This window comes from Taurulus bubalis, assembly GCF_910589615.1.
Source record: "Taurulus bubalis genome assembly, chromosome: 12".
Lineage (NCBI taxonomy): Eukaryota > Metazoa > Chordata > Actinopteri > Perciformes > Cottidae > Taurulus > Taurulus bubalis.
In genome coordinates, this window is record NC_136600.1 from 17,087,084 (window position 1) to 17,110,226 (window position 23,143).

At 41.9% G+C, this 23,143-nt stretch overlaps 1 protein-coding gene across 1 annotated transcript in view; it reads right to left on the bottom strand.

Annotated features, from left to right (window-relative positions):
- ephb6 (eph receptor B6) overlaps positions 1 to 22,870 on the bottom strand; it is a gene marked incomplete at its 5' end in the record, with an annotated part of 35,736 nt that extends 12,866 nt beyond the window's left edge. The window contains 5 exons of the mRNA XM_079227814.1: positions 5,141 to 5,436; positions 5,537 to 5,706; positions 7,549 to 7,821; positions 13,005 to 13,069; positions 22,813 to 22,870. Coding sequence (XP_079083940.1) covers positions 5,141 to 5,436; positions 5,537 to 5,706; positions 7,549 to 7,821; positions 13,005 to 13,069; positions 22,813 to 22,870 — 862 coding nt within the window. The remainder of the gene's footprint in view (positions 1 to 5,140; positions 5,437 to 5,536; positions 5,707 to 7,548; positions 7,822 to 13,004; positions 13,070 to 22,812) is intronic.
- Between the last annotated feature and the right edge of the window lie 273 nt (positions 22,871 to 23,143).

A 23,143-nucleotide genomic window follows, 5' to 3' on the forward strand; every position in this document is an offset into this window, starting at 1 on the left:
GCTCCACTCTTCTCTAACGTGTCTGTCTGCTGTTTGGTGCTGAATAAATAATGATTATTTAAAGCATTTTCTGCTGGAATCGACACTATAACAGTTAAGCTTAACAAAATGCTGAACTGGCTATAAATCTTTGCACAGATAGATTTTTAGTGATATGTCCCAAATAAGGTCTGTGGTGAAAACAAGCTGAAGAGTTTTTAACGTTTCATTTTACAACATAAAATACACTAGTAAATACCCCACTCGTGAATTTTGAAACTTTGAAGTGTCTTATAAAAGGAAGTGAGCTAACAATTGGCTAAATGAGACAATATTTAACACGAGTCCACCTTCAGCTTAGTGGTTGTGACGTGAAGTCATGCAAACGTGGTAAAGTTATTTTTATGCCTAACATTAGCTTTTAATTTTAAAAAATTAGCTTTTTTTATTTAACCAACAAAATCATGAAAGTTAATTTGTGAAAAGTATTTTTGCTGAACAATATGTGTCAGTATCATAAATGTGTGTTTGTCATAGAGCTTCTTTTCTGCAATAAACCAAAATCCAGTGGAAGAAAATCCAATTGTTTTTTGTCAAGGGAACCAGTGTGACTACTGGATTGGTCTCCAATAATACGTAATTCCTGCAGCACTCAATATAGGAAATACAAATGACAGAAAATGTTAAGTATAATGTGAATAGATGGAAATTGAGTGTCAATGTTTTGTGTCAAGCCTGAAGCACAGAAAAAAAAAGAAAAAAGCTCATCATTACACTACTTGGACTTATTATCTAACATGCAGAATGAATGAGTGTTGTGATAGTTGTCATCATCGAGCTACTCTCCCACAGCGTCCAGCCAACGGTCAATACTTGATCTCATTGATCGTTTCTCTCAACTAAGTATGGCTCAATGCTTGATCTTTATTGATAGACTGGAAAAGTAACTGAATGTCAACATGGCTCATAAGGATCTACTTGATATATCGTGGTGGATAACAATTATGAACAAACGCTGAAAAATGAAAAAAGGTCTTGTCTGTGTGCTTTGAGGAGTATGTCCACGCTGTTTGGTGAAACGTTTCTTTTTGTGAGCAGAGAAGAGTCAGTCATCACACTCAAAATAATATCATGCGTGCGCTCTTACTTTTACTTCCTCCCCTGGCCAAATGTTCTTGTTTTCCATCACAACAAGCCTCAGGATAGTGCGTGAATGTGTCCGTGCTAAGAGCGAGCGTTGTGGGTGACAAATCAGGACAATCTGACGTGTTGAATATTTCAGTCGCACGCCACAGAAAATATCAACATGGGTCCAAATGAACTCAGAGCCCACTTGAGCATCCGGCACTAATCCTTGTCCCAAATCCTCGACAGTGGCTTAATGTTTGAGAGGAATCACACAGAGGGAAGGAGCTTTTCTGAGGACGATGTACCACCCCAAAAGTAAAGGACGGTTTCATGTTTGGATGAACAGGTGTAATTGTGTCTCATGCTCAGTCGTGTTTCCGCTTGTTCTCTCCGCCTCTCCGTCTCCCTCGTGGGATACAAATGTCAAAGGATGAAATCATCGGACAGCTGCTGCTTGTCGTCTGCCTCTGTCCTTATCATTATTCAGAAGACTAAAGATGAGTTTTTATCCACAAACTGAGCTTTGAATGTCACAGCGATTGTATAGAAGCCAGATGTTCTTCGAGACTCGCTTGTGAGAAACAGCTTTATAAATAGTTGAGGAACGATCTTTAAATGTCTGTCTGCCAAAATGCCAGCTGTGTTTTAGTAAGCGTTTGATGTTTCAGTTGATTATTACATTTATCATGAGTCTATATGGTGTAGTGTTGTTTTGGCGAGTCTGAATAATCAGAATAATCAGAATAATCAGGCATCACACAAAAAACGACCGTAAAGTTTTCACCCGAGCTCATATGCTCTTATGAATCAGTTTCATTTAAAAACAGATACGATAAAAATGTGTAGTTAAAAATGCAATAAAATAAATAAAGTTGTTATTACGTGTTATAAAGTTGCTGAAAACCTTCTCAATCAGCTTCTTACGATGAGCGATGGGAATTTTTCAGTGTTCTTTTCAGTGGTTTGAGTGGGTGGAAAAACATGACGTTGAGTATTAGCATACAACAATCAGGATTCAGGTACATTTAAGATTTTGAGTGTTCTTCTAAATAAATAATATGTATGGATTATTTACTCAATGTAAAAAGTCAGTTTATCACAACCCATCAATAATATAGTTGGTGGTTCAAGAGTATAAATGTTTGTAAAGTCTTTTGTGCAAATTAATCCCGTAAGATTTGAGATATTTTATTTTTTTATAAGAGAAAACTTTGAGGTCAGACAAAGTCAGAGAATCAACTAAGTCATGAGGGTTCATTCTCCTGGGACCATGAATGTCTGTACAGAATGGCCATCCATCCGATAGTTGGTGAGACGTTTCCGTTCAGCCAACCAAACCTCTAAAAAACTGACTGTCATCCACGAAGCCACGCCACTGCTGAGCATAAGTCTCTTTGGACAAAAATGTCAAATGTTATTGCTTCTCGAATATGATGTAAAATGTTTTGCGAAGACAAAAACATGATGGTTCACTTCTGCACTGGCGTATTTCTTATGTTTTCAGCTCAGTTGTATGTTTTTAGAGTTTTTCCCTTAAAATGATGTCTTGCTTGAGGGGGCAAAGCTGTGCTGGGTGTAGTATTCTCACATGGATATCAAACATTAATTATCCCTATAGTGATTTACTGAAATAACAACAAGCCCAATACAACCTGATGAAATAAGTGAAAACAGAGACAATACATCTTCCCAGGCTACTGGTCAGGGTGCTAAATAAAGTCTTAAATGAAATGCATGTAGGTTAAGATGACACACTTGTAAGTGGAAAACAATGTTGGTTTCCTTCTTGATAAAGTGTTTAATTTTTCTCTGAAAAGTGTTACATTTCTCTCTTAAAGTGTAAATAGAAAAACAATGACAATTTTGTGCCTTTAATTACAGCTTCCAACCAATACATACGTTCAGTGCTTTCCTTTGCTCACCTTGAGCTATTATTAAATGCCCTTGGTAATTAATTCAAACTAGAACAAAATGTACAAGTTTGAATAGTTAAGAAAGTTCGGTGCTCCACTTTCTGGTGAGAACAAGGACCGACTACTGTTAATAATTCTTCACGACTGCGTCGCCAGTTAACCATCTGCCCCTTTTCTCAACATTCCCAGGGAGCCGGAGCGGACAACAATGTAATGATGCCAGTCCACATCATTAGTCAGTGAAGTGATCAACAAAACATAATCAAATCAGAGTAGGAACAAAAAGCCGGAGCAGCGTGGGCAGCAATGTGTTAGATCATTCATAGACGGTCACTGGGAGCCTTTGCTCCGGCAGCTGAGTTGTGTCGAGGGGTGATTTGTCAGTAAATATCAATCTAATGCAGACAAATACTAGTGGCGGGCCGAGGGCAGATGTAAGCATGAACACATTTCACAGCTGACTTGGCAGGATTGGAGGATTAATTGTGCTGGAGGTAGTTAGACTTTGAGGGCCCCTGTGCAAAGGAGCTGAGCAATTATGGCCATTGAAATTCCTGGTGGGCTTCAGTTGTATAGTGTAATCCTTTACAGACGTATGTGGAAAGCACATATCAGCAATGCAGCAAGATACACTTGAGCATAATTACTTATTCACACAAAGGGACAATCATCCACTCCTTCGTTTTCACAACCTCAACGTTTCTTGCCCGCTCAGTTCTTTAAGTCATTAACTTGCATCCTCCTATCTTTCACTCTCCCTCCACCTCTCCCTGTTTTCCCTCCACTCCCCCGCTTCTCCCCCTGCGGTTTCTGCCACTCGTCACAGACGAGTGGCCTTTACATCGCCATGACCTAAATGTGTCACATCCCTCTCACTGTGGCTCTCTCCCTCTCTTCCTGTCCTTCCTCCTCCTGCTCTCTCCTGATATCCCTTCCTGTCCGTCTGGACATCTCTCAAAGTCTTTTCCCACTCACACACACACACTTTGAGAAGTTAAAATGTTTTTGACCACTTTTGCAATTGCTAACCAATGCCTCTCCTCTCTTCTACTCTCTAGTAAAGTTAGCAGTAAATCACCAATTTAACATCTTTGTATTTCTGAAGGTATGCCTGTAAAACGCTATTTTACTCACCATTTTCGATTTATTACAGAATATTTGCAAATGTTACATCACTAAAAATTCACTGCATGGATACAATATGGCCTTTCCTATTCTCATCTCAACCCTGAACCTCGCTTCCCTCTGGTCTCTACATCAAACACGGTTGAGTATCAGAGTGACAGCAGCTCCTCTCAATATTGATCCAGACGCTTCGTATCTTAACAAATGCCAAGAAGAGAGCTGACAGGAAGTCAAGAGTGGCCTAAAAGTTTTTATTTTGGGATATCAATATTTTAGTTAAAATGAGCTTGAACAGAGTCACTATTTTATGCAATTAAAAGGGAAAGTCACTGATTAAACGATCAGGAAACTTTAATTAATTTCAAATAGAAATTCAAACTTCTTTAGAACATGGGCAAAAAATAAAATATTTGATCTCCAAGGACCTTCACAGAATATGCATGCAAAAGGGCAATGCTTGAAATCCAGCGCGGGTCATTCATAAAACACTATCTGATCCACTGCATGTCATGATACCTTCTGTTCAATAGCTATTGTTGTTCTTTTGGATTCAACGCAATAGATGGAAAAACAATTTGGACAAATTATATACTTTTAGTTTTTGAAAAAACATGCCAACTCTACTCCACCTGTGAAAACTGTTGTATGTCTTGTAACTTTAAGCTTTGTCAAGTCTCACAAAATAATCTCAGTTTGAGTTTGGATACTACAAAATGCATTACAAACCGGAGTGTTATTCTTGTTGCATGATGGGAAATGTAGGAGCCAATGTCTTTAGAGTGTAACCGATATCTCAGCCTCTGCCGAACCAATTTGAATATTTATAATTTTGTATTTGATGTGTCTCACGAGTTACCTGACTTAATGGAGGTGCATGACTAACTTACTGGAATGCTTTTTAAACCATTACAAGAAGGCTGATACTGATGCTACTTTACACGAAAAGTGAAATGACCTTGATGAGGAATCAGGCGTATCAGTATTCTTTGACTTACCCAAGCAGGCAGATCCATTGAGGTTCTGCTCATAGCCTTCATCACAGACGCATCCCCCCACAGGAACCATCCACTCCCCTTCAGCATTGCAGTGCATTCGAGGGGGCGTGCCTCCCTGTGCTTTACTGTGGGGGACACATGTCCCGCCCAGGGGAACCAAGGCGGTCGGCTCAGCTCCTGAGGGAGTTGCCGGGTAGGATGCCAAGTGCACGCTGGTGGCTGGACAGCGCCGATAGAAGACGGACACACCCATGAGGGAAACACAAGCTCCACTGTCGACGACAGCCAGGACAAATCTGAAACAAGGGTCACGTGTTAAGATGGGGGACATTTAGTCCCTTGGGAGTGACAACGTTAGTAATCGTGAGCAACATAGTGACGCACAGTGATGCGTACCCATTGCGTGTGAGTGGGGCAAAGCTGCGTGTCTTGATGTTGATTCGGCTGTATCTGTTGGGTTGATACTGGTGAGGTGAGCTGGGCTCCACCTTGGAGAAACTCTTATCAGCCGCGATGGTGTCGATCTTCACCCAACCCTCCCTGGTCTCCTTCTCTCCGTTGGACGGCTGTGGTGAGGAAAGAACAGAGTGGAGACCAGAGCCGGTGGAGGGAAAGACAATTAGTGGTCAAGAGAAAACCAAATAGCACGGAGAAAAAGTGTGGCTGACAGGAAGGACAAAGGTCCACAAAAGGAAAATGATGGACGTTAAAATGAGCTAGTTAACAGGAGGAGGAAATATACAGTGCATCTAACTAAAGTGGAAGCTCTGTCTGCATTTAAGTCCATCGATTTACTCAACAGCCCTTCGTCACACTTGGCGGGTGTATCGCTGAGGATGCAGTGTGGAGTGGACCTCTTTAGAGCCACAGGACATATTTATTAGTAGTGCGTTATGTACACACCGTGGAGTGTATTAAGAGGGGACCCCTATTAACTGTTAATCCACCAAACAGCATGCTGGGTAAATCTCGCTCTTTGTCGCTCGCTACAATATTAACTGTTACACCGCTGACCAGCATGCTGCGTACATCTCGCTCTCTGTTGCTCATTACAGTACATTCAGGAACAGATAAAGAAAGAGAGACCGGAGATCTACGGACAAATGTATGTGTCATTTTCTCATCCGATCAACTTCACACTTGACAAATATATTGCTGAGGACCCAAGGTGTCCAGTGTTGAGTGTGGGCTCTGGAGATCTACAGGACATATTTAATAGAAGTGTGCTGTGTATTGAGGGGACCACTATTAAATGTTACAACACTGAACGGCATGAAGCAAAACCGGAGGCCAAGCAACCAGCCCGGTCCAAACAAGCACATTTTGAACGTGCACTGCACTAGTAAAATCAGATGAAGAAACAAATTAAAGAAAAGGGAAAATGTCAAGATGAAAAACAAGCTCAGAGTTTGCTTCATTTTTCCCAGGCACATGAATAATATTAAGTGGTTTGGTGAGAAGAGTAAACGTTGACTTGTATATATGCAGGACCCGGTGGGGGTCCGTGCTCAAGTCCCTGTGATGACTTTCAGAGCTGCAGTGCTTCCTGACTCTCGTCTGATTCCTCATCAGGCTTTGATTTACATTTTTAAAAGGCATCTCACTTCCCTAAGTAGCAATGCATTCAAATACTGCATCCCTCCCACTGTGACTGTGACTGCACATGTAGCTCAGGAAATTCAGACTCGGTAGCTCAAAATGTCCCAGAAAAAACAACGACTAAATGCATAAATAAATCAAACATCTTTGGACAGTCAGTGTGAGTCACTTCAAGACATTCTTCATTGACAACACATGAGGTTCAGAGAGCTTCCTGCAATGAGTGTAAAATGGTCACAGTTGTATATTTTATGCCTCAAAGATGTAATTAGTGGGACTGAAGTGACATTTCCAGAGACCGCAGTGGCATATTTTAGCATTTTGTAAACCACAGTTCTCAACAAGTATGTGCTTCACACCAGTGTTTCATTCTCAACAGCTTTTCTTGACAAGCCCGACAATAATCAGGATGATTATACAATTACTCCTTGTCATGAGATGATGGGAGGTTTTGCAGTTTTAAAGTAACATGAGCACAACATCAATATAAATTGCATTTTACTTTGCTTTATGAGTTTTTCTGGTGAAGTGAATAGCTGGGAAAGAGGGTCTGCTAAACTGCAATAATCTGGATACAAACTGGAGCCGTTTTGCAAAACATCTGAAACATAGCTAAAGACATGTAAAGCAAACAACAGCTTGTCCACAGCTTTTCTTTAATGGCACATGGTCTTGTCCAAACTTCTGTCTGAGAATCTGTTATATAAATAAAGCTATTATCGTATAAGTGCCACCTGCTCCTAACAATGTGAAAGGCTTTTTTGTGTTTGCATGCTATGCAAATACATAAATCTTGTATTTGGCCTCACCTCAGCTGCCCAGGTCCTCTCCAGCTCTCTCTGGGAGTCGGCCTGCTTGTAGTACAGGGTGAGTGTCTCTCGGCAGGTGGGTGACGGCGATCGAAGGCTGGCGCAGTCGCGCACCGAGAAACGCAGCGTGACAAACACCCGTGGAGCAGAGTGGCGGAGCAGGAATGGCGTCGCCAACCAGTTGTCTTGAATACGGGGATTTTGGTTGACATTACAGACCTCGAAGGTTCGTATGAGCTTCCCCCGGTCGTCCAGGACACTGACCTCATCCCACTGAGAGAGACAGAAACAATGTTATGAGCTTGTGTAAACCCAACTTTGTAAAAGAGAAACATGATCTAAGGCAGGGAGGTCTGTAACCAGTCTGTGTAAACTCTAAAAACACTGCTGTGTTTATGGTTTGTCCACAGTTAAGAATCGTCCTTATATCTTTAAGATCACAAGGTAAATATTGAACACACTGCCGGTGTTGCTGACATGTGGGTCCTGTCCTTTACTAACATCACACACTGATGTTTGACATCTTTATTCTTCGTGAGATAAGTATAATAGAGCATTTGCTTTGTTATGATATAACACACACAGTGTTATTGAATCTGTAAGTGAAACGCTGTTCTTTTACTGCGCCCAATGAAGTAGGTCATCTCTATGTCCTAGTTATAGACTTTATGCCTAATGAGGTAATCAATGATTATAAAACCAGTAGTTAATTAAATCACTTGAGCCATTCACTTAGAGCAAAACAACTTTTTAAGCGTTACAGACAAAACTGTAATAATCAAGAGACAATTAATTTCTACCAAAAAACAAAATATATTTCCTCTCTTCTACTAGGATCTAGCCATTTAGATCATTTGGGTTTCATGTGTCTAGTGTTTATGGTGCGAGAGTCCACATATGTGCAACAGGGTATATTTGTTACAGTAGTATAATATTGTATTATACAAACAATAATTCAGTTTCATAATGTAACAGGTGGTTTGTTTTTCTCTTGCACTGGTTCTGCATTTGCATGTGTATCACTGTTCACATGTGACAGGTGGTAGACACTTGTGTGTCTGACTTGTGGCAGCTGCTGTGCAATAAAACGAGCAGCTTTTGTCATATTTTATGGAATGTGAATACTTGTAGATGCACAAATGGATTGGGACATGAGTTTTGTAGCTTCAGAAAGAAAACACGAGCGCAGAGACACGTCTCTGAATGAGACTCTGTCAGCTGAGTCAAAATGCAAATGTAGGCGAGGGGTTTAGTTTCACCAATTATACAGTACGGTGCCTCCAAGGATGAAAAGGCTCTGCTTTAAGCTTGTGTAGCCCTAAGTGACAAGCAGGGCCTTTTCTGTTGTAACACAGAGGAATTATGCATTAGGCCTCATCATCAGTATTCTCAATGCAACAATGGCAATGGACAAAAGGTCCTGACACCCTATCAGGGCGCATTTGGTATGTGTGCTTCGGTGTTTGTGCTTGTTAGTGTATCTCTGCATGATCATGTCGATTCTCTGTGTGGTTCTGACAGCCAGTATGAACAAAAACCTTTGTAGCATCGCACATGAGAGAGTGCATTCATATTTGGTCCAATTGCAATAATGATAAGATCAGTGAGCAGATAGAAAGAGTCTGAGGCGCTGTCAGTCTAATGGAGTGAAAGGACAGTTTTCTCTCTCCCGGGCCGTGATTCACTCTCTGTCAGGCATGGGGAGGAGGGGAATAGAGGGGACAACAGAGAGCACATGGTGGAATGAAGGGATGCAGATGGGGAGAGAAAAGTGGGTGAGTAGTACACAGTATGTGTGTGAGGTGGCTGCAGCAAAAGCCTGACCATGTGGCAAAAGGCTTAGACTTTCAGGTAGAGAGAGCAGCCGCTGGTATCTGTGTGTGGCATTGCGTGCAGTTTGCTTCTGTACCTTGAAGGAACACAGCTTTCATTTGTTTTCTGACCCCAAACCCCCCACCTCTTCCCTCCCATCCCTATTCTAGTCTCATTTTCTCCCTCCCTTATGAAGAAAAAAAGGGGGGGGGGCAGATTGGGGAGGAGGGGTGAATGAAGCGTTGGAAAGAAGAAAAAAATAGGAACGACTCATCTTCGTGATTTAATTTGAACCGAAATGCCAGAGAGCCGCGCAATCTCTCCAGTGACAGAGCACTGGGAGGGGAAAGGCCTCAGACACACACACGTAGAAGCAGAGAAAGGCACGCACAGACACTCAAAGACATATGCATTCACACGCACGCACACACACACACACACACACACACACACACACACACACACACACACACACACACACACACACACACACACACAAAAGAGGAATAGTGTGTGAAACACGGGGAGGGCAAAAAGACTAGAATAAGAAGTCGAGAGCCCGCTGGTTTGACACTGAGGGGAAATATGCGGCAGAGTGGAGAGTTGGGGGGATAAAAGGAAGAATATGAAGCAGAGACCCAGTGGCTCTGGGACTGTGAAGGGCAAAGGGGGGAAAGATTAAAGGAGGGAGAGAGAGGCAGAGACAAAGAAGCAGAGGGGCTGTCTGTCGGTACATTAAAAGAATGGAAAGACGGCAAGAAGAAGCAGGAGGAGAGCGCAGAAAAGGATATCCACAGAGCCTCGAGGAAAAGAAAAGACGGGATGTGAAAAGAAAAGTGAGGCAAGGGTTAAAAAAAGAACACACACACACACACACACACTCCCTTTTTCTCTCCCCCTCTTTTGGTCTGTCTTTCTACTTCTCTCAGCTTGATGCCCCAGGTCAAATAACCATATCTCCATCTCAGAACCACTTCTCATCCAGAGACCATAAAAAAGAACTCATGCAAATGCTTGACTTGTGCGAGCGAGCGCACACACACACACACACACACACACACACACACACACACACACACACACACACACACACACACACACACACACACACCCCAATGGATGGTTTCCTATTAGCAACTGCCATCATGGTTCGCAAATTCCGAACACACATAGGGTCCTAATTAATCAAACATCATGTACAATTATGGAGGCCAGACTGGGGCGATAATGACAGTTAAACTTTAATCTAAGTGATAAAAGGCTCCATGTGAGAGAGTGTATGCTCGCCAGATGTTGCTTTGAAACTACTGTATTTTCATCTGGTGATTTTCGAGCTGCCAACATTCTGGTGGTAGCTGGTCGTAATTGTCGGCTCACTTGTTTGCCAAAACTAGCGTGCATGAATGTAGCGTTAAGATTTATGACTTTTTTCATTTAATGCACTGTATGATACTCTAAATGTATCAGATGTTTTGCACATATCGTCCATGATGGACTTTGAATGAGAATAATATTATTCTGTACTGGTAGAGTAAATGGCATAGGAATTTCCTCCACAGTAACAAGTACGAGTTCTGTGCTCCAGTTTCTCACATGTAGTTTGACTGATAATCTCAAAGATGAGGACAATGAAGCCGATGTGTGTGTGTGTGTAATTATGAGCCATATTAGAACTGAGCCACAATCACTCACAGATGAACGGATTTAACTGACCCGGGAGCTGACCCTAGCACAGTCACGCACACACACACACACACACACACACACACACACACACACACACACACACACACACACACACACACACACACATTTACACAGCTCAAGGCGCTGCGACAACCTTAAATAAAAAGCAGCTCGAGATTGGGAGATCTGTGGTTCAATCACTGAGATCTCATCACAGATGAAAACACACAGTAGAGACCAATAGAAAAATAAGCATTTAATCCCTCAAGGATGTCTTGAAGGCAAGGTGAGACCTTGCTCATTCTCAGGATGTGTGAGCCAAAAGCTCCACCAATCAATGTCAGATGCCAGCCATCCTGCAAGATAATAACCCTGTCCTTAACCCATAATGAAACATTTATCCGTATTCCTAATCTGAGATCTGTAACTTTCTGCAAAATGTAATTGTCTGCAGCATTAACATGTCCACACAAAAAAAAGAGACTGTTTAGTGGAGGCCTGCTGTTTATTCCTGCTGTTTATTTGAATCATTGCAATCAATACAGCCTTGAAAAATGTGCCATCTAGCAAAATGGAACGACAGTAGTCATGTTTGATTTTGATGTGTGAATGTCTGTCTCTATGTTAAACAGACTTGTAGGAGTTTGGACGTGTACGCCTAATCAACATAATATCTACAGAGCAGAGTATGAAGATCTAGTCATGGTCAATATTTTTTCTGAAAAACCCAGCTTGGAAATGTACGGTATATGTAATTTTGTTATAATAGCAATTATGATTGATTGAGAAACAAAGACATGGTTATTCTTCATCTACAAGTCTTTTTTTCTGATTATACCCAGCACTCAAATGTCATCATCATCATTATATTACATTACACCATGACTAACATAATGAATAGGGCTGTCCTCGGATCGCAAAATTCTTCGGAAACTAATAGGTATAGGATTTTGTTGACAGATCTGTAAAACTGAGTTTCTCCACAAAGAACTACAGAAGCGCCACTTTAAATATTGTGTTAAGCAGAGATATGATTATTTTTCTTGGAAAAAGCATGAAAAAAGCATAAAAAAACATCTAACGTCTACTAAGATTATAGGCAGCCCTACTAATAAACAAGCATAATATATTTTTAATTTACTAAATCCCTCCCAAAACTTCACTAATATCATTTAAATGTAACAGGTAATTATTTTCAACATTGATTTTTGAAGCAAAGTCAAACATCTGGTAGTTCTAGCAGCTTAAATGTGAAACTATATATATATATATATATATATATATATATATATATATATATATATATATATATAAAGCATAATTATCGTGAGTACACCATGCCTCCCTATTTCTTTTTTTTGTAAATTATGTTTATTCTCAAAAGCATATTCCCCACTCAAGTTCCTACCACCAAATTCCCCCAACACAGAACAAAACCCACTGCCTCTATTGTCAAAAAGCAAATTACAGTTCAAGTATACACAAAGTAAATAAATATGGTGTAGCCTCATTACAGATAAACATAAATAAGTAAGGAGTTTTAGAAATTGGAAATTATTGCCATTATTACTATTAGTAATTCCCCTTCTCCCTCAGAGTCAGCGACGGGAGAGAGCCACACCAGAGCCAAGATAAATAAATAAAATCGTCCAAAGCGACAGAACTGGTTTATGAATCTAATGAGAGAGTCTTCAATTTATCAAAGTATTGTATGATTAAAATTTCTCAGGGTGTCCCGGCAGCGAGAACTTGATCTTCTCCAATTTGAATGCAAAATAATGTGAAATGCATTATTGTGTTCAATCCCTCATTAGAGTTACACCACAAAGCCCAACAAGGAATGTGAGTATAAAACTTAAAACGTAGCCATGTGTAACATGTGTGAAGCACATTGGATTGGCCCCCAACATGACGGCTCTAATGCTCCAACAGCTGGAGAGCACGAGGTCTCTGCTTACCCCCGTGTCTGGATAGGTGGTCCAGCCCAGCTCCGAGGTAGACTCTGTTGTGTCCAGCAGCATCACTGACAGGGAAGGAAGCAGAGACAAGGACAAAGTGTGAGAAAACAGACACACAGGATTTACAGCTTTCGATTTAATGCTATTGATTGCTGCTACAAGAGTTCAAACATGAACAGAGTGTTAAATCAGGAGATATTCTCTCCAGGCTTGAATCACTGACTGTGATTCTGTGACGCCGCCAAGAGCTGGATCTGATCCAGTCATGGTAAAGTTGAGACACACTTTGTGAAGTCCTGTTTCTAGGGTTAACAGCCGTTTAACCTTCTACTGGGTGAGGAACAAGTCCAGGTTGATTTTCTCCCCCATGCAATAAAATCCGGGAGTGCTCCAGCTGTGTGCATCTGTCAAACCTAATAACTGATTCTGAGGGATGATGCAGTTTGGCACAATGTTCTGGTGTTTAAAAAATGTAACGGATTGACCTGATGGGGCACGGTGATTAAAGGTCACATTTTCCAACTTTAAAAAGGCCATAACGGTTAATGTCACTTTTTGTTGAAACTTAGCAAGCTGATGCTTATTGTGGCTCGGCCCAAAGAGAGCCTTCGTTGATTTGGTGGTGGGCTTCATCGTTCAGTGTTGGTTTCACTTTTGTTTCAGGTACTAACAGACATTTGCTCATTCCCAGTGATTTAGAGTGAAAGCACGAGAATAGACTTTCAATGTTGGAGTGTATTTTCCCATAATTTGCTTTTAGGTTTAAGTGCTTTAAAAAGCAAGCTGGCAAGACGATCACACACACTCACACACACACACACACACACACACACACACACACACACACGCACGCTCAAACCAAGTGACTTTAATGCTGAGTGCTGCGTGCTGACACATGGCAGCTTCCCACACAAAACTGAAGCCCTTGAATTTTCCATTAGTATTCCAAAACCGTGGTGGCTGCTGTTCCTTCAGTCTGGCAAAGTCTGCGCTCGGTTCTCTGTTGAGGAGCTGCCGATTGAACGCAGGCCAAAGCTTCTCCTGCACACAGAGGTGGCAAATACATCCGGCTTCAGGTTCGGATGCTCGCACAGATGGAGTTAATGGGTAAAAGTATGCAGCGCCTGATTTCATCAAGCACAACACTAATCACGTAAAAGGCTGTTGACACACACGCACAACTGAGGAAGGCAGCTGCCTCTGTTTACAAATAAATAATTCTTCTCATTGTTATACAATTTTCATGCTATCGTTTCCTTTTTGCGTCACACAATCTATCAGCAAAGAGGAAGGAGGCTTTATTTCTCTTTGTGAAAAGCAGACAAAGAGTGACAGAAAAGTATTATCTACCTAATCATCACACACAGGATGGGATTTGAAAAGGTACTCTGTCTCGCCACAGCACCAGTGATTCACTGAGAGCTCAATTTCTTATTTCTCAGGTGTGCAGGCTCGCGCACTCACACTGAATCCCTCAGTCTTCTTAATAAATCAAACAAAAAACAAGAAACTGATCTATTGTGGCTTATGACATGAATTCACCCCACCTCTCTGTTCTCTGACTGTGCTGTAAACCATTTTTTTTTCAAGGATTATACTCGCAGATGGAGATCCAGCAAATTTGTCCTCGAATCCTTCATTTCCCTTCTCTTTTTTTTTCCTTTGACAAGCTCCCCTCCCCTCCAGCCTGTCTATCTGTTTTCACCCACAAGCTTGTCTTAAATGTCAATCTTACTAAATTCACACATTTTCCATGGAGGATGGCTGCAGGATTTTGAAGTGATATGAATTGTATCCAGAAAAGTACACAAATAGACTGTGACTAGGTAAGGATTAAATGCAGCAATAGGCATCGGAATAAATAGTGTATAGTACTTAGTGTGTGTCTGGGCAGCTTGGCGGCTGGATGCGTAGAGACGATTAAGATAAAAACCGCAACAGGGAAAAGACTAAATCCACCAAGTCAGGATGTTTAAATGTTTTCAAAAGAATGGTGATTTCCATTCATGGCACAACTTTTCCTGCTTTGTTTGATACATCTGTAACAGAATATTACACTTGGTTGCCAGTTTATCAGGTACAACAAGCTGAAACCAATGCTGTCGAATACAACACTCCTCCTGTTAGAGAGGCGATGATTCAACGTCATGATCTTTTTGGAGGATGGAGTTTGGGGGGAGTTGCACTGCATTGCACAGATAGGTGTTTCTGGTATTTAGCCTACAGCCATTAATATAAATGATGTGTATTAACAACACCTGTATGTGTGTGTGATGACATGGAAACTGCATATTAACTAGCTTTCCAAGCTCTCTGTCTCTTGTCATAAATAATCTTTCATTTGTCAAAAATAGCAAATATTTGTTTACATATACAAACAAAAACTCACACACACACATATACCATACATTCTGACCTCATTAAGCACACTCCTATTTATATCAGATAAGGAACACACAAACACACACAAATGCTGCGAACGTGTCATTCCAAATTCAATTAACTCAGAGCTTCGGGGCAGAGTCATGCATACATAATATACAGCTAACTATTTTGACATTAATATTTATGCCTCTACTATTTAGCTTCTTGTCGTGAGGCCTCGGGGACCCCAGGTCCTCACGTTGTTCCGTTTTTTCCACGACAAACCTGACCTGTACATGAGGATTATATGGAGCAATGTTCAAAGAGCTTCATGCGTGTCTCATTGCATGACATTAGTATGTTGAATAATTCACCTCTACATCCTAAGATAAGCATTGAGTGCTGTGTAACACACCTTTTAAGGATTAGCTTGAGCTCAGCATCATGACCGGCTCTTGTGTGTGTGCGAGACCAAGTTGAACAAAAGAGAGGGACATTTGCGAGCAGGTCCACTTGGCAGTAAAAGCCCCTTTATTTAACTCTCAGAGAACTGCGCGACAGCATCTCTGTTATTGGTCCATCTGAGGGCCGAGACACTCAAAGTTTGTCCCTGACAGTTTGGAGAAGTGCTGACTCTACAATCTGGACTTGAGTGCTGTGTTAATGCACGCTGTCTCTAACGTCTTCCTGCTCCACTCTGGTCTTTTATTCACTCCACTCCATACCTTTTCCCCCTTTTCTACCTCCATCTTGTCACTTGTCCCTTTCATCTCCTCCCTCTCGGCATGTGTGTATTATTCATCTAAAAAGTGACAGCATGGTAGGCATCTCTGTACGTAATAAGGAGATACGCTATGCTCCATTATTGATGCCAAATCTGCTGTTTTGTTTTAGAATGCTTTGATACCCGAAGAGAAAAAAGAGGAGACAAAAGAATGAAAAAGGCCGGATTATGAGACAGGAATGAGACGATTGTGTTTGTGCATTTGAATGTGCTTCTTTCATGCGTTACCCCTCTCTTTCTGTGTGTGGTGTGGGTGTAAATGCTCTTTTCTATTGTGCAGAGGTGTCCTGCATTAGTTTATGACTGCCCCCCCTGCCGCTGGAGTGTTCACTTCAGCTAAGTGACCCTCTCTCCATCCACCTCTCTTTGCCCAACACTTTGCATCTCTGTGTGGTCATGCATGCACCGACACTCTCGAGCGCCAAGTGTAGTGCTGTTTGTTCATGTCACGCCTCTCTGACGGTGGATGTATGCTACATTACCGCACACTTTCCAGGCAATAGAGGCCCCCTGAAATCCAGCAAAGAGTTTTGGTGTAAATATTAACATAGGCTAGAAGGGTGTGAGGGTGTAAAATACCGTAACACCAAAGTAAATGCACCTGCAAAGTGTGCACATGTGTCACTGAGCTCACAGGTAACAGCAAGCTGCAGGAACACACACATGCGCACACACATTCCCACCAGAAATTCCCACAATGACTGTGAGCATTCTCAGCAGCGGTCAGATCGAGTTTTGTCTTTTGTCCACTCATCCACCCGTCTCCACCCATTCTTTATATGCTCCAGATGCTCCCACCCACAGACAGTCAGTCAAGGACAAGGCCTACACAAAACCATCATTACAAACAACCACAACGGGAGAGTGATATGCCAAGACAGAGAGGGAGCAGGAGGGTGGAGTGTGGAGGAGTGAGGAAAGAGGGGGATTAACGCAATTCCAGAAATAAGCATGCACATGCCAAAGGGAGTTATCAAAAAGTGTCTGGCGGTGCTGAATGAAAGTGCAGCTGCAACAAACAGCACTTAAGCCCGGTTAGATGACAGAGCAAACGTCGGCAATGAGTCGCTGAACAGGCAGCAACAGGCACAGGTAGGAGGACGTTTCACCTAAACTGACTCTCGTGCTTGATTACAAGACGTTAAGACAGCGGTCACCATCTGGGGAACCACATCTTAGATGAATAATTTATACTGTTCTGTAGCACAATTTTGGAAATATGCTTATTTGCTATTGTACCATGAGTTAGGGCAGGGTTATATTAGAAAAGAACGAGCCCACATGACGTGTTGTCTGACCTCATTGTTCCAAAAGGCTAACCCTCAAAAGCCGGACTGAAAAGTCATAGAAAGAGGCACCCTCCAAAAATAACAAAGTATTGTTTGTTTAACCCGTACAAAAAAGAAATATAACAACGACCATTTGTGGGTTTTATGGCTCGTCATGTGCCTGAGTACTTCTTGATTGAACAAATGATGTGCAACTTGCTAATTAGTGAGCCTTAACTGTGCTGATAGGCAGATTTATAGAGTTATAGAGCCATTCCAGCCTTCATGCTAAGCTAAGTTGTGGTACCATATTTACCATATAGACATTAGAGTGTCATCAAATCAATCTTCTCAACTTACTCTACAAATAAGCATACTTTCCAAAATACTGTCAAACCATTGTTTACACCTGTTCAGGCATATTCCTACACTTCCCTCTCCTCTTTTTCGATCAGAGGACATTTCATTTAAACAGTTGAGACACATTTGTTGTGTATTTTAGGCCTACGAATGCTTAGATTGGTCAAAAACGAAGCCAAGTGTACTGAGACCCAATAAACGCTGTGGAACAGTACTCCACAATGGTGGTGAGGGTGCCCCTACCCCTAGGATGACAGAAATGTGTGCAGAGTGGAAATATAAAATGTAAATCTAGGAGGAAAATACGAAAGTGTCTCCTTCACAGCACTGAGTACCAGTATCAGAAACAGAACCTGCTACAGACATATTTTCATCCCCATCGGCACCCTCAACTAAGGAGAAGGAATGTAAATCTGAGAGGAGATCGGTTTACTGTAATCATTGTGTCATTTCAGAGTAGTGAAGCCTTCAGCAATCAAAGTTTGCTCTCATGCCGTCCCGTTGAAGCCAACATGCAAACTGCCAAGTGCAGCTCTAATGTGAAATTCAAAACGCCAAACTACATTCCTCTGTCACAACAGTCCATACCACACATTCATCTTTCAATTACATTTTGGCTCTAATTCGTTCCCCGTCCACACGGACGTATTATCTATGACACCGTCTGCGTCGACACTGACTGACTCGAAGCAGAGAGTCTTGGCTCGCAGACGCCTGACAGCTTCAACCTGCCATAACTCAAATGGCAGTTATGTGATTCATTTGAGGAATTACGAAGCTCTCAACAGCGACAGAAAATCATGTTGCTTTTAAAAATGACATGCAGAAACACAGCTAAAAATAAAGCCTGATCACAGTGTAGTGTTGCAGTGTCAATGATGGGGAGGCTGCTTCCTCCACTTCGCACCATCATGTTAATTCTCTCTTTCTGCAGCTTGGTCCACATGCAGGCAAGGGGGACGAGAACAGAAAGCTTTGAAGGGCTGTTAGTGGCATCCGTGCTGCTGCACTCCCACTGTGACAAGTATGCCATTTATTTGCTTATCTCTAATTCATCATGTCCTGAAAAAGTGGCTTACTACACACAGGATAAAGGATAGTAATCTGCCTAATTAATTTCTGGTTAAAAACAGAAAAAAGTGATGGCAGGAAAGATGGCCCACTTGACCTTAAAGTGAGAACGTCAACATGGCTGAAAGTGCACAGCCGGGTGGTTTTTATAAGTGATACGTGTAATCAGTGTCATTCAAAAATCAAACTTAAATGGACTTTATTTTTGACCAGTTTTTCAGCAGATATAATGGTATCAGTGTATGTGTCAGTCAGTAAAACTAGATTTTACGTAATGTAGGTCCTCCATTACATAGTGAGTCCACCAGAAAGTACTGGCAGGTTTAGTTTTCAATTGTAAAATGCTCAACTATGCCAAGTTTATTTGTTTACGTTATATTTTTAAATACTGGCGGCCAATATATATATATATATATATATATATATATATATATATATATATATATATATATATATATATATATATATATATAATGCAACCATTATCTGATTTTTTTAAACTTCCAAATATTTATCTCATTATCTGCCCGTTTTAGTTTGACTATGGTTAATGTTATATAATTACAACTCATGCATCAATGCCCAAGTAGTTATTTTTTTCTACTTTTATATGGTCTTTTTTGAGTGAAATATTGGATCATTTTCACATCTTTCGGCCCAAAACTGTTATTTAAGAGAAACCATCTGAGAAGTTTAGCAAGAGGGGAAATGTAAATGCTAATAGCTCATGGATATCTGACACATGTCAAGGGGCCCCAAGACACCACCAGTGTTGGGCAGTAACATTGTCATTACAGTAAAATGATGTCCCAGTAATTACATCTACCTCGGTTACTTTGACCTTGTGTTGGCTTGTTTGCTGTCTTGCCCTGAACCTTGTGGCGAGTTAATACCATGTTGGTCTCTCAGCCTTCAGTAATTTAGTAGAAAGGTGGTAGATCCGAGTTTTTGTTGAGCATTTCGATTGCCTCTCAATGGCGACTCAAAGCTAATATTAATGTGACCTATTGTGTTTAGTGGTTCAACTAAAGAGGTTGAAAGTGCCGACAGAGAAAGCAGGGCTTACCTGAGGGGTAACCAGAGGGTGGGCTCCACGCTTTATCAGCTGAACCCGCCGTCAGAGAGCGGTGCAACGTGGTGGTTGAGCCATTAGCCAACCAGTGAAGCACGCTCACGTGCACTGACATGCACTAAAAGCACGCGCGGCGGCGCGGCTGTGAAGAAGCTCGGTTAATAACGACACACGCAGCGGGAGAGCGACTTCCTCCTCTGCTCAGGTCGACATTACTCCACGATATTTTCTACATGCATAGTATTTGTCTGCTGCTGTGTTAATGTTCTGAATGTTAAATACAGCTCATTTGATGTTGAACAGTTAACCAGCTGAAGGTCGGGACTCCTCGGGAGCTGTTTCCAGTCCCCGGTCTCCAGTTAACTGGGTCGCCTGTTAAACCGAAACACCGGGGCTGACCTGGCTGCTGGGGTCAGTGAGTCTTCCTAGTTTTACACCCATTAAACACAGAAGAGTTGATGTGGCTCAGGCACCCATGGCGGTGCTGGGCAGAGTAACGAAAGTTAGGTCACGTGTAATGTACACTTTGGTGATAATTACTTTTACAATGAGTAATATGTAAAAAGTAGGCTAACGTTCAGCTCATTTATTATGGCCCAACACTGGGAACCAGTGGGTTTATGTAACGCATTGTTGAACTATTGTAAAAGCTCATCATATTGTTTCATGTGATGTCTGAAAATAGCTTTAGTTGTCAGATAAATTGTGGATTTAAAATGCAATGTTCCCCACCAAATTGAAATACAGAGGAGCAATGTTACAGTCAAAAATATTGTTTGATTGCTTAAAAATGTACTTACATTCCACCACTGCAGATAACACCTGCAGTGTTCCACTGGATTGGATTAATTCCTTTTTTCACAGAGAAAGTAATTTGCATTTAATCGGTTTTGTCCCCGGTAAACATTTAATCTACAGTTTGTGCAGCCTGTTGCCTTTTGGGAAATGCAGATTCAGTACCCGTTTCAGTCTCTGACATAAGTTCCATGATAGAAGGTAGATTTCAAGATATGCATGCATATAGCTCAGTGAGCATTGCAACTCATCCATGATGGGAAGAGCTGGAGGGGCACCAGGTGTGCCTCCTGCACAGACCTCCCCTTCAGTGTGGTGTGTTAATCCAATGTGAACAGTGAACACGCAATCCTCGACACAGATCCAACAATTTTAGAGGCCGGCCATGTGGCTTCTCATCAATACCTCACATCAACAATGCATGTGGGCGAACGTGTCAACACTTACACAGTCAGCTACTGAAAGTGATAAATCAAACATCCTGTCACTCACACTTCAGTTTGTTTGCATGCAGAGAGGCAGAAAACTAGCTTTCATACTCTTCACTGCAATAATTTAAGGCTTAAAATGACACTTCCTTATGGTTTGTGGTGTGAAAGCAGACAATAATAGTGGTTGGTATGGTGTATACATAGATATACTTCAAAAGCATTAGACAGACAATAAACAACAGAAATACAGACATTAATATCAGTCAGGCCAGACAGACACGTCATTTACTGTGATCAAACCCAAGGCATACGCCAAAGCCTACCTTCGTGACATAACTAGATGGTTCAATTTATGTGGATTTATATGGACGTCCATGCTATTGGGTTAATACTGTATTATGAAGAGCTCTATTTCAATTACACAAACAGAGTCAGTAGGCCAGTAGCGCTGCAGCCTCTCTCCCTCTCTATCATTCTGTCTCATCTTAGTCCAAGCCATCTGTTACAAACGCAGCTCAAATCTGTGGCGTGAGGCTGACATATAAGTTACCTCTGTTATAGACTATTACTGACGCACACCTCGCAGTAAACTAGCGCCGGTGGGAGATGAGCGTGAACAGGTGCAGCTCTTTCCAACATGCAAAACCTTGGAAAGTATTTTGTGTGCTGCCTCCTGAAATAAAGGAGCCAAAGCTACGTGTAGGAAGCACCTATAGGAATACACACACACACACACACGCACGCACACACACACACACACACACACACATGCACAGATGCACACACACATACATTCAAAGGCAGTTAACTACCAGCTTTTCCAGACAGTCACTTAGTCTCTCTCTCTCTCTCTCTCTCTCTCTCTCTCTCTCTCTCTCTCTCTCTCTCTCTCTCTCTCTCTCTCTCTCTCTCTCTCGCTTACTGACTGACTCATTTACTTTTGCACTTTTTACGATCTCCAAAATGTCCATGTAGCCTATACAGAGAGTGGAGTTAAGAGCAGAGCACATTCATTGAGGAGACTGGAGACAAGGGGCACTGATAAGTGTGCATTAGAGAGGGCAGGGGTCTCTGGCTGTCACATCCTCATGAGTGACACAGGGGTTAATATGTGAAAGAGAAACGGGTTATGCAACTTATTATGCGTTTGTCTCCCGCCTCGTTTCCATATTCTTTTGTTGCTGGAACTTGATAGGCCACGGCACGCACCTGGCACATCCATGCCAACAAAGTATTATCTGATTTGCTGCCAGTGGCACTCACGAGCATCTGCATACATATATACACACATATATGCACTCAGACACAACACACAAATGAACAAACACAGGACTGTGTGAGCAGGGGGGACATGGTAATTATTCAGGGGGTCCGAAGCCGGAGGTGAGGCCCCAAAAATTGAGGATTAATCAGGCTTTCTTGTGTTGTTGCAGCCTTTCCCTTACTTGCCACAGTTTCACACATTTTCAAAGTGGCCAACATTCCCAGAGAGCCACATTCTTAGAGAGCTATTACAGACGCATACCAAGTCTCCATCCTTCACTTGTGGGCTCATTACGAGCACATGATGGGAGCGCTGTGGAAACTCTGCATCCCGCGACACTCACATAAACACACGCAATGCAACAATGGATTTCAAACCAGGTAAAAGTTTAGTTCTTACCTTCCTCAGCTGAATTGGGCTGGAAAAACAGACAGAGAGAAAGAAAGACACTCCACATCTCCACTACAGAATGACACTGACACAGAGAGAGAGGGAGGGAGAGAGCATGAAAGAAGGAGATAGAGTGAGTATGTGTGACAGAGCTAGGGAGAGAGAGGGAGAGGGGGGTGAGAGAGGGGGTGGAGTCTGTTTGCTCCCTTTATCTGGGAGAGGGAGAGAGAGAGAGAGAGAGAGAGAGAGAGAGAGAGAGAGAGAGAGAGAGAGAAAGGGAGGGAGGCTAGGGGGGTGGATGGGTGAGGGAAGGAGAAAAATATTTACAGAGCAACCCATA